General features: G+C 29.8%; 1 protein-coding gene across 1 annotated transcript in view; it reads right to left on the minus strand.

The window, feature by feature from the left end:
• Positions 1-13,835, minus strand: part of LOC126890248 (otoferlin-like) — a 224,148-nt gene that overhangs the window by 9,194 nt on the left and 201,119 nt on the right. Inside the window, exon 19 of the mRNA XM_050659104.1 lies at positions 8,039-8,209. Coding sequence (XP_050515061.1) covers positions 8,039-8,209 — 171 coding nt within the window. The remainder of the gene's footprint in view (positions 1-8,038; positions 8,210-13,835) is intronic.

A 13,835-nucleotide genomic window follows, 5' to 3' on the forward strand; every position in this document is an offset into this window, starting at 1 on the left:
GTGTATCCCGAAACGAACTGAATCCAAACTGTCAAAGTATGCATCTAAATAAAATATTAAAAACGTAGGACGCGTTAGCGACATTTATCTAGACACAGAAAAATGTTCTATACGTCGAAGTGCAGAATCCTTGGTAACTATCTGTTGCCTGAGCTTTTTTCAAAGGGCCTAGCCGGGTAAGATGATGAAAAGTGCCCCCAACTCGATTCGAATTCCATATAGGTCGCCGTTTAGCATATATAGTGAAACTCACTTTCTGAAATTTTTAGCCCCCTAGGTGGTCATGTGACCCACCTAGAGCTTAATTAGGGTTTTTATGTTTTTATTTTTTATCTCAGCCGCATCGAGAACTAGCGAAAAACTTTAAATAAAAAAATTGTAAGCTTTAAAAAGATCTGTCCGAAAAAATTTTTGTTTTAATTTTTGGCAAGAAATTTAAATTTTACAACGATTTTAAAATTTTAAATGAGTATAAAAAAATAACTAAGACATTCGTTTTTACGACAAAAATATATAACGTGTATTTTTGCATAATGTTTCACTCTGAATTTTTTCAAATTTTTAAAATTGGTGAAACGCACCTTTAAAAATAAAAAACCGCATTTTTCCGGTTTTTTTTTCGTTTTTTGATACAATTTTATACATGTTTTTCAAAAAAGGTAACACCGTCACTAGAATAGGTAAAACACTGAAACATAATTGGGGTTTGCTTAATAAAATTTTTTTGTAACGCCATCCATTTTCAAGATACAGGGCGTTGAAGAAAACAAAATTTTACACATTTTTTACGATTTTGCCGAAACTACTGGCAACATTGTAATAAAACTTGGCGGATTTTAAGAGGTAGGGGAGAGTTGGACAAAACCGAGTACCCCTTAATTCTTCTAACTGTCTACTGCTATCTTTTAGACAATGTTAAAATTAGTGTCCCTTTATCACCAACAGTCGTGTGTATTCATTTCTGCCTCATTTGAGTAATTTGTGCCGGAGCAGTAAGACCTCACCTGTTTTTTGATGCAGGAAACTCGATTTTTAAAGTAAGTTGATAGCTGTTTTCTCCTCTAATGAATAACTAATGGCCATTTCAAAATGTAATACATGTAACCTAGTATATTACCTTTAATTTGGCCAAAAATTTTGAATATTATATCATAATTTAAAAATTTAAATAACATTTAATGTCTTGTTTACGAGTTTGACAAAACCGGGTAGTCCGAAAATCAACAAAACCGGTTACCCGATTTTATCAGACCTCTTGTTACTTCCAGTTTCTGCAGTGGTTTTTTTGCTGTTAGTTAACTACAACGTGTGACTTCTTCTGTTGAAGAAGCTAGTAAGAAAGCTAGTAGGAAAAATTAAAAAAAATCTCCAGTCGTAAAAAAATTAAAATTAAATGAACTGGACAAAAAAAGAAAAAACGTGGTAAAAAGAACTGCACCAAAAACAAAATTTTGGAGAGTTTGGAGGAAGAAGATAATAATGACGATGCGTGTCTATATTACAATTACTTTACTTTACTTACTTTACTTAATCAGTAGACCCATTAGTACCTTTCGGTGTAGGGCCATTTATAATACAATTCATTAAATTACAATTCAATAAATTACAATATTTTACAATCTTCTGAATTGTCCTAGCTCTTAACGAACTTTCTCCATTCCTTCCTATTGGGTGCCATCTGTGTTGCTTCCTGCCAAGTCTTACCCTTACTCTGCAGTATCTGCGAAATGTCACTGTTCCATTCTTTGATGGGCCTTCCTCTTCTATTCTTACCTATTGGTTTGGCTTCCCACACTCTTTTCACTTGTCTATCATTGTACATCCGGGTTAGATGTCCGAACCATGCCAATTTTTTCTTCTTGATTGAGTCGAGTATCGGCTTGATTTTGAGTCTTTCTCTTATTTCTTCATTTCTGATTCTATCTGTTCTTTTTACTCCTATCGTTCTTCTGAGGTATTTCATCTCTGCTGCCTGTATTCTGCTCTGGTGTCTTTTGTTTAATATCCAATTTTCTGCTCCATATGTCACCGTAGGTCTATATATTGTTTTGTATATTGTCATCTTGGTCTTTGTTGATATTTCTTTGTTATTAAGGAATCCTCTATTTAGTGCTTGGAATAGTTTTCCTGTGTTTTCCATTCTGTTGTTAAGATCGTCCTCTATGTCTCCTTTGTTGTTGATTACTGTTCCTAAGTATTTGTATGAATTTGTCTGTATTAATTGATGTTGGTCTATCATTATTTCTATTTGATCTTCCGTCCCTTGTTTCCTTGATATTTTCATTATCTGAGTCTTCTCTTTGTTTACGTTTAAGTTGTATTTGCTTGCTTCTAGGTTCCATTTCTCTAAGTTGTATTTCAGTTTTTCTGCTGTTTCCGCAATTAATACTATGTCGTCTGCAAATATACACATCTCAGCGTTTATCATTTGCATTCTGTTCCAACCGATGCAGTATTTCTTGAAAGTTTTCTTACATTCTTTCACTATCTCATCTATTACATTTATGAATAGCACTGGGCTGAGACTTCCCCCTTGTCTAACTCCTTGAGTTGTTTCAAATGGTTCTGACTGTATATTTAACATTCTTACTGTATTTGTTGTTTTCATGTATATACTCTTTGTTGCTTCTATCAGTTCTTCGCTTACTTCCTTCTTCTTTAGGCTTTCCCATATATCTTTTCTTTTGACTGAGTCGAAGGCTTTTTCCATGTCTATAAAGCTCAGGTATATTTCTCTATTTTTCTTTAATGCTTTTTCTATTACTTGTTGCATGGTAAATATATGGTCTTGTGTGTTGTGTCCTTTCCTGAATCCACTTTGTACGTCCTCTAATTTATGTTCTATTTCTTTTCTGATTTTCCTTTCTATTATGGTTTCGTATACTTTTGCTGCTACACATAGTAGTGATATACCTCTATAGTTCTTACAGTCTCTTGTGTTTCCTTTTTTGTATATAGGTATAATTACTGCATTTGTCCATTCTCTGGGTATTACTTTTCTCTTCCATATTAGGTTATATATGTATAACAATTTTTCTTTTGCTTTTATTCCTATATATTTCATCATTTCTGGTGCTACTTCATCGCTTCCTGGTGCTTTTCCAATCTTTATCTTTCTTATTGCTTCTTCTAGTTCTTCTTTTTCTATAGTTTCTGGATTTTCCGTGTTTCTTATGGATACTCTCTTTATGTGGCTTTCCTTCTCCATTGTGTTCACTTGATTTCCATTCAGTAACAGCTGGAAATGTTCCCTCCATCTTTCCATTATTGTTTTATCGTCATTTATTATTATTCCTTCCTTGTTCATTATTTGTTTCAGTTTCGTTTCTTTGTTGCTTCTTAGGTTTTTCAGTGTTCTATAAAATAATTTTACGTTTTCTGTGCTGTTTTCTTCCATTTTTTCTCCGAATTTTTCCCAACTTTTCTTTTTCTCTTTCCTAACTATCTCTTTAACTTTTGTTCTTTTTCTCTTATAATTTTCATATTTTTGTTGTGTTTTGTCTTGTATGTATTCTTTCCATAATTTCTTCTTTTCTTTTATTTCTCTTTTCACTTCATCGTTCCACCAAGACGTTCGTTTCCCTCTGTTGTTATTTCTTGTGGTTCCACATATTGATTTAGCTGTTTTTATCATCGCATTTTTAAATTTTCCCCATTCTTCTTCTATTGTTTCTGTTATTATATGTTCATTGTCTATTTCTTTCTCTAGCCCTTCTGTGTATCTTATTTTCGTTGTTTCTTCCCTTAGTTTATAAATTTTTATTATTTCTTTGTGTTCTCTGTTTATGTTCTCATTTCTTTTTATTTCTTTTCTTTTGCTTTTGAATGTGGTTTCTAGTAGATAGTGGTCACTACCAATTTCATAACTCCTTTTCACCATTACGTCTCTTATCCAGTTCTTCTCTGTTTTTTGCACTATAGTATAGTCTATAATTGATTGTTCGTCTCTTGATTTGACTTCTCTTGTGATCTTGTGTATCCTTTTATGTTGGAAGTGTGTGTTCATAATCACCAGGTTATTGTCTAGACAGAATTCAAGTAGTAATTTTCCATTTTTGTTTATTTTTTCCTCCCCATACGGTCCGATGACATTGTTCCATTTTTCTGCTTCTTTCCCCACTCTACTGTTCATGTCTCCTGTGATCACCATTTTCTCTGTACAATCATTTATCACTTCTTGTAATTTGTCCCAGAACTCATTCTTTTCGTTTTTTGTTGCGTCTTCATCTGGTCCATAGCATATGATTAGGTTTGTATTGGTTTCCTCTGTATCCATATATATGTCTACTCTTAGTATACGTTCGTTGTAATATATCCAATTTTTTACTTTGTTGATACTATCCTTCTTAATCAGGCACGCTACTCCTGCCTGAGCTCTCTTCGTTTCTTCCACTCCACTGTATATTAGTAACATTCCGTTTTCTAATATTATTGATCCTCTTCCTTTTTTCTTTGTCTCTGTTATAGCTACTATTTCAATGCTCTTATCTCTAATTTCTTCCCCCAGTTCTATTTCTTTCCCATTTATACCTCTTACATTCCATGATGCCATTTTCAGAATTGTTCTGTTCTTTTCTATGTTTAAGTTGTACTTCAATTTGTTTTTCCTTACGTTTGTGTTATTATCTTTAAATCTGGTCATGTCCCTGTTCTTTGCCTGTTTTGTTTCTCGGTCCATCATTGTGTTTTCTACAGCTAGTTTTTTGAACAAGTTGGTTCTGTATTGTATGTTACTTTTTCTATCCGTCTTGTTTTTTGGTTCCATTTCCACTTAATGTCTTCAATAATTATGAATCCATATCCAATTTTTGTCCTTTTCCCATTAGTCTTTTCCTCTGCTGCTATCTTCCTAAGGTTTCTTTGTATTTCTATCTCTTTTAATGTTAGGTCACATTCTATATATACTCTATGTTGTTTATAGCTCATTAGTTTACCCTTGGCTTTCAGTATTTTCATTTTATCTTCGAATTTTTTACATTCTATAACACACATTGTTTCATTTATCTTTTGTACCCTATTTATTTCTGATTTTACTCCCATTTTTGCTTCTATGAAGTTCTCTATTTGCTCTGTTCCTATTGTGTCTAGTGGTAAGCCTCTCATTATTAGGTTATTTTTCTTCTTTTCTTTCTGACATGCTTCCAAGGTTATTTCTATTTTATCTATTTTTTGTTTCATCGTAGCCATTTCTTTCTTTAGATTTTCATTTTCTCTTATTATTTCTTTCATTTGCAATTTGTATTCATTATTTTCCTTCCTAATTTCTTTTAGTTCCTCAATCATATTACCCATTGTATTTTTTATATCTTCCAGGTCCTTGTTTTTCTTTTTGTTATCGCTTGCTAATTGTCTCATTAGTTTCATCATTTCGTTCTGGCTGCTGGTTTCATTCGTTGATGGTTTCGACCTGTCTGGTGTTCGGTTCACTTTTCTACTCCTGCTAAATATATCTGGCTCCTCTTTGCTTTTTCTTTTACCGTCCTCATTAATGCTATCATTACCATCCGCCATCTTTCTTCCTATTCAAATTATTAAAGTAGGTATGTATTTATAAATACAAATATTAAATCAAATTAAAACCTACTTGATTAAATCAAATTAATTAAATTTTTTACTTTAATTACAAAATATTTATATATTATTCAATTTTTTTACTTTAATTATAAAACTATTTAAATACCATTTAATATCTTATTTATTTATTTATATCAACAATTAATGTTCACTTGAATAAATTAGATTTATCAACAATGTCTTCTTCTTATCTTCAATATCTTCTTATTCTTCGATATCTTCTTATTCTTCAATATCTTCTTATTCTTCAATATCTTCTTGTTTTCGTTCAGAAAGCCGACTCTGTATTTTTCGATAGATAGATACCAAAGTACCTTAATTATAATTAAATCAATTTATTAGTAATTACCACTGCTGAAAGCAGCTTCGGCTAGTCCACCCATAGGACCTTGACTTCTTATCAGTGCCAAAAAACTTGACTATGACTGTAATTATTTTACTGTTAGTAGTTAAAATATAATTTTATTAAAACTAGGTTAGATTAATAATGTATGGATCTTACTTTCAATATTCTTTTTAAATTTACACTGTAAATTTCTTAACTCACTTATTTACACTTTGCAAATAATTTGGTGATTTTTCTGCTCGCAAAGCTTCAGTATTTGAAGTTTTTTTGCGGAGCGGATTTAAATCGACCTCACTGTCTCTTTACCAGGACCGGTTTCCCAAAAACGTGGTAAAAAGAACTGCACCAAAAACAAAATTTTGGAGAGTTTGGAGGAAGAAGATAATAATGACGATGCGTGTCTATATTACAATTAACTATTTTCAAATTATAATGCGAAGGAAGGCTGGATAAAATGTGTGTCTTGCACCAAATGGGCTTATGACGCCTGTAGTGCCTATGATGATGTAAATTAAGTTTTTATTTGTGACTTCTGTTGATATATTTTCGATTTTTGTTCACACTTTGTACTTTTAATAAATATTTTATTTTCTGCCCATTAGTATTTTTACATGGTAATTAAGTTACTACCCGGTTTTATCATACCGGTTGGACAAAACCGGGTATTTTGCAATATTTTCATAAAAATAAAAAAAAATTAAAAATCCAAGAATATTCTTAAAAATTGGCATTGGCATATCAAACTTAAGTCATTTGAGAATATTTCAATCTGCAGCAAACATTTGCGACTCTCACATAGCAAAAGATACAGACCGTTTTTGGAGTGATACCTGGTTTTGTCCAACTCTCCCCTAGTTATTGTGCATGTTTTGACATACGATAAAGGATTTGATATTCATCATTGGCGCGCATAGGGGTAATGGTCTGAACTTTTCAAAGACAAAAAGATAGTACGCCACTGACATATTTCAAATTAACAATTATTTTTGAATTCCCCGTTCAATTTGCTAGAAAAAAACTATCTTCTCATTTTTTCATACGACGCGCCGTTTTGCAGCAAAAAATAAAATATCTTAACGCTTCCAAAGTATTCGAATTAGTTTTTATAATGGATGTACGAGTTTATGTAGATGTAGAAACTACCTACTAGAAGTTCGAATACTTTGTAAGGGTAAGATGTTTTATTTTTTGAATAAATCGTCGTATGAATAAATAGGAAGATAGATTTTTGGTCACAAATTGAACGAGGAATTCAAAAACGATTGTTAATTTGAAATATGTCAGTGGCGTACTATCTTTTTTCTTTAAAAAGTTCAGACCATTACCCCTATGCGCCCCAATGATAAATATAAAACTCTTAATTGTACGTCAAAAAATGCACAACTACCTCTTAAAACTCGCCAAATTTTATTACAATGTTGCCAGTAGTTTCGGCAAAATTGGAAAAAATGTGTAAAATTTTGTTTTCTTCACAAACGAAAAAAAAAACCGAAAAATGCGGTTTTTATTTTTAAAGGTGCGTCTCACGAATTTTAAAAATTTGAAAAAATTCAGGGTGAAACATTAGTATTAAGCTTATTAAGTTATTTTTCGTGAAAACGAATGTCTTAGTTATTTTTTTATACTTATTTAAAATTTTAAAATCGTTCTAAAATTTAAATTTCCCGCCAAAAATTAAAAAAAAAAAATTTTCGGACAGAACTTTTTAAAGCTTACAACTTTTTTTATAGTTCTCGATGCGGCTGAAATAAAAAATAAAAAAATAGAAACCCTAATTAGGCTCTAGGTGGGTCACATGACCACTTAGGGGGCTAAAATTTTTAGAAAGTGAGTTTCACTATATATGCTAAACGGCGACCTATATGGAATTCGAATCAAGTTGGGGGCACTTTTCATCATCTTACCCGACTAGGCCCTTTATAAAGACACAAGCCGATAAAAATAGCGGACATGGGAGGATCTACAATATACATACATCCATCACCTGCCGCTTATCTAGATAAAATTTCAATAGAATTCTGCATCCTTAATACTCAAATATGAACAAAATTAAATTTTATTGAATAAATAATATTTAGCAAAAATTAGGGTTTTTCATTATTTTCATTAACTACTTACTCTTCATATACTTCTGGTAATCCACAACTGGCTCTGTATCTGCTATAAAACCGATTTTCTAAATCAATTTTTGTCTCTCCGACCATATCATCTGAGCCAACCAAATCCCAATCATAGACCTGAATTATCAGTAGAGAATCTTGTGGAAAAGTGGCTTCTATCTCGAAACATCTAAAATATTACATCAAGAAAAAATAATTAAGTATTACAACTTAATTAATGAATTTCAGGTACCTATAATGACCCCAAGCAGCAGCAAATGATTTTTTAAATAATATTTCCAAAAAATAGATATCACGACACAAGTAAAATTGTATTTACAGATTAGTGGCAACTCAAAAAAATCTAGACACTAGATGATACATTAGATATACTAACTAATAAAGTTATTTTATTAGTTATACTATTCTACTATACTTATGTTACGTATATTGGGAGAGTGATTTCATCATTTCAAGTCGATGAAGTACGGAAAGATGTATGAAGATCAAGTGGCGTACACTCACTTGTATTTCAATGTTAATTATATTATATTTTTTAAATATTATTTGTTCGAAATAGGTCACAATATATTTATTTACAGGGTTTTACTGACGTTTAGATCTCTATATACAAAGACCGTTTTCAAAGATATAAATGATAGTTCTATTTATTTTATTTGTTTAATAGATATTTATACAGTATGGTGCAAATGAAAGGAATAAATTCGTTATTTCGTAAACCGGCGATGTTAAGGAAAAATCCCGAAACAGGTAGATTTTTATTTTTAAATTACGATATGTTGGCATATATACCATATGAGTGACGTCATCTATCTGAGCGCGATGACGTCATCGATGATTTTTTTAAATAAATTAAATGTGACAGCTCATTTGAAAGGCTATTAAATTCTCTATTCAGTAATATAAACATTGACATAAAGACTTATAGAGGGTGGCCAAAAACAAATTTTTTAAATTAAATTAATTGACAAAAAGAGAAGAATGTGTGTAATTTAGTTAACTCAAAATACATTTTACTGTTGTCAAAAACATAAATAAATGTTTATTTCACCAATAAACATTGCATTGGTTTTCGCTTAAATTCAATGTCCAAGCCAACCACCTGCCTCTTGGAAGTTTAAACATTTAATTTAAGCGAAAAGCAATATTTATTTGTGAAATAAACATTTTTTTTCTGATTTCTGACAGCAGTAAACAGTATTTTGAATTAAATAAATTACACACATTCTTCTTTTTTTGTCAATTAATATAATTAAAAAAAAAAATTTTGGCCACCCTGTATAAATAATTATGTCAATGTTTATATTGCTGAATAGAGAATTTAATAACCTATCAAATGACCTGTCACACGACCCCCTAGTCCCATTTAAAAAAATAATCGATTACGCCATCACGTCCAGACGGATGGCGTCACTAATATGATATATAGGTATATATATATATATATATATATAACAGGTATATAATCTTTGCTGAACAGTTAGGAAACAAGGTTGAAATATTGGGGTAGCAGCAATCTCAAAGAAAACTCTTTATAATAATTCCAAGCTTTCGATAATGTTTATTATCATCTTCAGGGAAACTACAAATATAAATATACAGTATTTAACAATTAGTCTAACTAAAATCAATAAAAATTGTTATCTTTGTGCCATCAAAAATCTAAAACACCATAGTTTTCTCTCACTAAACTAGGTGTCTAGGATCCCCAGAAACACAAAAATAACAAAATATTGCTCTGAGAAATGCAGAGCTAATACTCTCACTATAAACACCGCATATCACAGAACAACCTTACTAAAAAATTATTTATATGTTTTGGTACTTACATTATTTGAGGATGTAGAGCCTAGTTGTTAAATACTGACATAACAATGAAATTTTGTCTTGGTAAATAGTAAATAATATAAATTAAAGTAAAAACTATATAAAAACTTAAAAAAATCTGAGTATAAAGCGATAAAAGTTAAAATATTTTTAAAAAAATTATGTATGTCTAATTGGCATTTTACAAAATGTCTAACAAAATGTTATGGATGTTTATTCATTTTTCTTTGAATTCATATGGAAACGTCACAACCACTGAACCAATTACAATTTTGTTATAAATTTCTAATAAATTTTGAAATAGGAAAAGAGCGAAATGATAATATAAAAGTTTTAATAAATGCAAAATTGTTTCATAGTCCTTGTCTTTTATTATTATGTAGTATACTGAAAAAATCTACAAATTATGTATCAAATTAAAGAAGAATCTGAATTATTAAATTTAAATTGGTTATTTTTGTCTAAAGTGAGCAAATAAGAATAAATTTCACTGAGATGTCTTACATCTGATTTTTTGTTTATCGAATTTTCTTCTTGAAAGATAAAAGCCATTTCCAAAAAAAGTCTTTTTTTATATGAGTTCTCAGAAGCTAGTACTTTAGTATGTTGATAATCCATTACATGACACTCTTTGGAAACATGTTCTGCTAAAGCACAACGTTCAGGATGTAGTCTAGAATCACTTTTATGTGAAATTATTCGAGATGATAAAGTTCTCGAGGTGATACCTATATAGCTCATATTACAACTACGACATGGTATATTATAAACTACATTTGAACAAGACAATGCAGGAGTTTTATCTTTCAGTCTAGTAAAAATTGAGTTAATAGATAATGTGATACTATTAGCTATTTTTATGCCACTAATTTGATTAAAGATTCTGCTTAGCTTTGGTGTGATGTTCTTAATGTAAGGGAGTGAAAAATATTTAAAGTTAATGGGTTCCTGGTTTTCTGCAACATTAGTAAGATTATTTAAATTTTGGTTGTTAATACTATTATTATTTGTGTATGAGATGTCAGATGTATTAAAAAGTAATTTCTTTATAAGGGTTTTTGGATAGGAATTGTCAATGAATATATTATATAATATTCTTAGATTTGTATTATGAAATGAGTTGTCTGATATTTTTAAAACCCTTGATTTCATTTGTTTTATTAAATTAACTTTTTGAGAAAATTTATGGTAAGACCAGTAATTCATATACCTGCCTGAGCTTATTGGTTTTTGGTACCAGTCAATCATTAAGGTGTGTGTAGTAGTATTACGAATAAATTTAGTATCTAAGAAAGGTAGAGTACCATTTTCATCTTCTCTTTCTAAGGTAAATTGAATGTAAGGATCATAACTGTTGAAGATGAACAAGATTTCATCCAAGGCATTGGAAGGTAGGCTAAGTATTATGTCATCAACATATTTCTTAATAAAACAAAGGTCAAAAGGTAGTACTGGTATTACTACGTCCAACAAATCGTCCATCACATAACATGCAATAATAGGTGAAATTGTCGCTCCCATAGGAGTACCAAATTTTTGAGAATAATATTGATTATTAAAAGAAAAATATGTGTTATTAAATAAAAAGCTAATTAAATTTAAGAAGGCGTCTTTCTCAATGTTACAGAAATTACGAATAGAAGACCATTTTTTATTAATAGCTCTTAGAGCTGCATCTAAGTAAACATTACTAAAAAGGGAAACAACATCCAAGCTTGCAATAACATAATTAGGTGGAAGTTTAAAGTTGTTGAATTTGTTAGCAATTTCAAAAGAATCTTTTATGTAGTAATCATTATTAGTGTCATAAGCTTTAGTCAATATATCAGTTAAAAAAGAAGCCAAAAACTGTGTAGGAGCATTAACACAAGCTACTATAGGACGTACTGATAGTGTAGGTTTATGTATTTTAGGAAGAGCATAAAATTTTGGTGAAATACCACTATAACACATAAGTTTCTTTTTTGTATTAGGATCTATTTGGTTTGTATCTACTAGTGATTTTATTAATTTATTACATTTTTGTTGAATAGAAGAAGTAGGGTCCTTTGGTAACATAGAATAGGCTTCTCTATTATTTAGTATATTTGAAGATAATTCTAAATATTGTTCTTTATACAAAATTACTGTTATATTACCTTTATCAGATTTTGTAACAACAATATTAGGATTATTTTTCAGAAAATATTTAGTTTTAACTAGTAGTTTATGGTAAAAGACAGATGCGCTACTTTGGTACCTCCCATAATTGTGAATTTGATTAGTAATTACGTTTGTAGATTTAGCTATCAGTACATTCCTTACAAGTGTATCAGATATAGACGAGGTGATGTTGTCGATACAAGATAACATTTTTTTAATAGGAATGTGTATTCCTAGTATAGGTTCAATACTAAATTTGGGGCCAAGAGCCAAAAAACGAAAAATATCATCTGGTATCACAACCTCTGTTAGATTTTTTATCCAGTTTGGTTTAATATTTAACAAAGTATCAACATTATCTTTATATAGCTTATCAAATTTTTTTAAATTATTATTTTTAATTATGTGAAATTTACGGTTATATACTCGTTGTTGTTTTGATTGGAAATTTAAAAAAATTAATTCTGATGTTAAGTTAATAATGTCTATTTTAAATTTTGTTAAATCTGATTCTAATTTATTAATAAGTTTATGGTTAGATTTAATTTCAATATTTAGAACCTTAGATCCCATTTTATTACATAATCTTATAGATTCCTCAGTGTAGGTATTTTGTCTATGGATCAGTGAGAGGATCGGTTTCGTACTATGTCTAATGTGAGGTGGAAGTGTGCCCGTTGTTCGGCATTTTAAAAGGAAACATCTTCTGTTGTATTCATTTGCCAATTTTATTTTACTTTTTGACCAAGACTTCAATTTCTGGACTGCAATGTCACCAAATTCAATACCGATGTTCTGGTAAAACCCCATTGTCTCTGTAGTTAACAGGTATATAATCTTTGCTGAACAGTTAGGAAACAAGGTTGAAATATTGGGGTAGCAGCAATCTCAAAGAAAACTCTTTATAATAATTCCAAGCTTTCGATAATGTTTATTATCATCTTCAGGGAAACTACAAATATAAATATACAGTATTTAACAATTAGTCTAAATAAAATCAATAAAAATTGTTATCTTTGTGCCATCAAAAATCTAAAACACCATAGTTTTCTCTCACTAAACTAGGTGTCTAGGATCCCCAGAAACACAAAAATAACAAAATATTGCTCTGAGAAATGCAGAGCTAATACTCTCACTATAAACACCGCATATCACAGAACAACCTTACTAAAAAATTATTTATATGTTTTGGTACTTACATTATTTGAGGATGTAGAGCCTAGTTGTTAAATACTGACATAACAATGAAATTTTGTCTTGGTAAATAGTAAATAATATAAATTAAAGTAAAAACTATATAAAAACTTAAAAAAATCTGAGTATAAAGCGATAAAAGTTAAAATATTTTTAAAAAAATTATGTATGTCTAATTGGCATTTTACAAAATGTCTAACAAAATGTTATGGATGTTTATTCATTTTTCTTTGAATTCATACGGAAACGTCACAACCACTGAACCAATTACAATTTTGTTATAAATTTCTAATAAATTTTGAAATAGGAAAAGAGCGAAATGATAATATAAAAGTTTTAATAAATGCAAAATTGTTTCATAGTCCTTGTCTTTTATTATTATGTAGTATACTGAAAAAATCTACAAATTATGTATCAAATTAAAGAAGAATCTGAATTATTAAATTTAAATTGGTTATTTTTGTCTAAAGTGAGCAAATAAGAATAAATTTCACTGAGATGTCTTACATCTGATTTTTTGTTTATCGAATTTTCTTCTTGAAAGATAAAGATTAAGATAAAGATAAAGACACTAATAATGATTACTACATAAAAGATTCTTTTGAAATTGCTAACAAATTCAACAACTTTAA

The sequence above is a fragment of the Diabrotica virgifera genome, chromosome 8, assembly GCF_917563875.1.
Source record: "Diabrotica virgifera virgifera chromosome 8, PGI_DIABVI_V3a".
Taxonomy (NCBI): Eukaryota; Metazoa; Arthropoda; class Insecta; order Coleoptera; family Chrysomelidae; genus Diabrotica; species Diabrotica virgifera.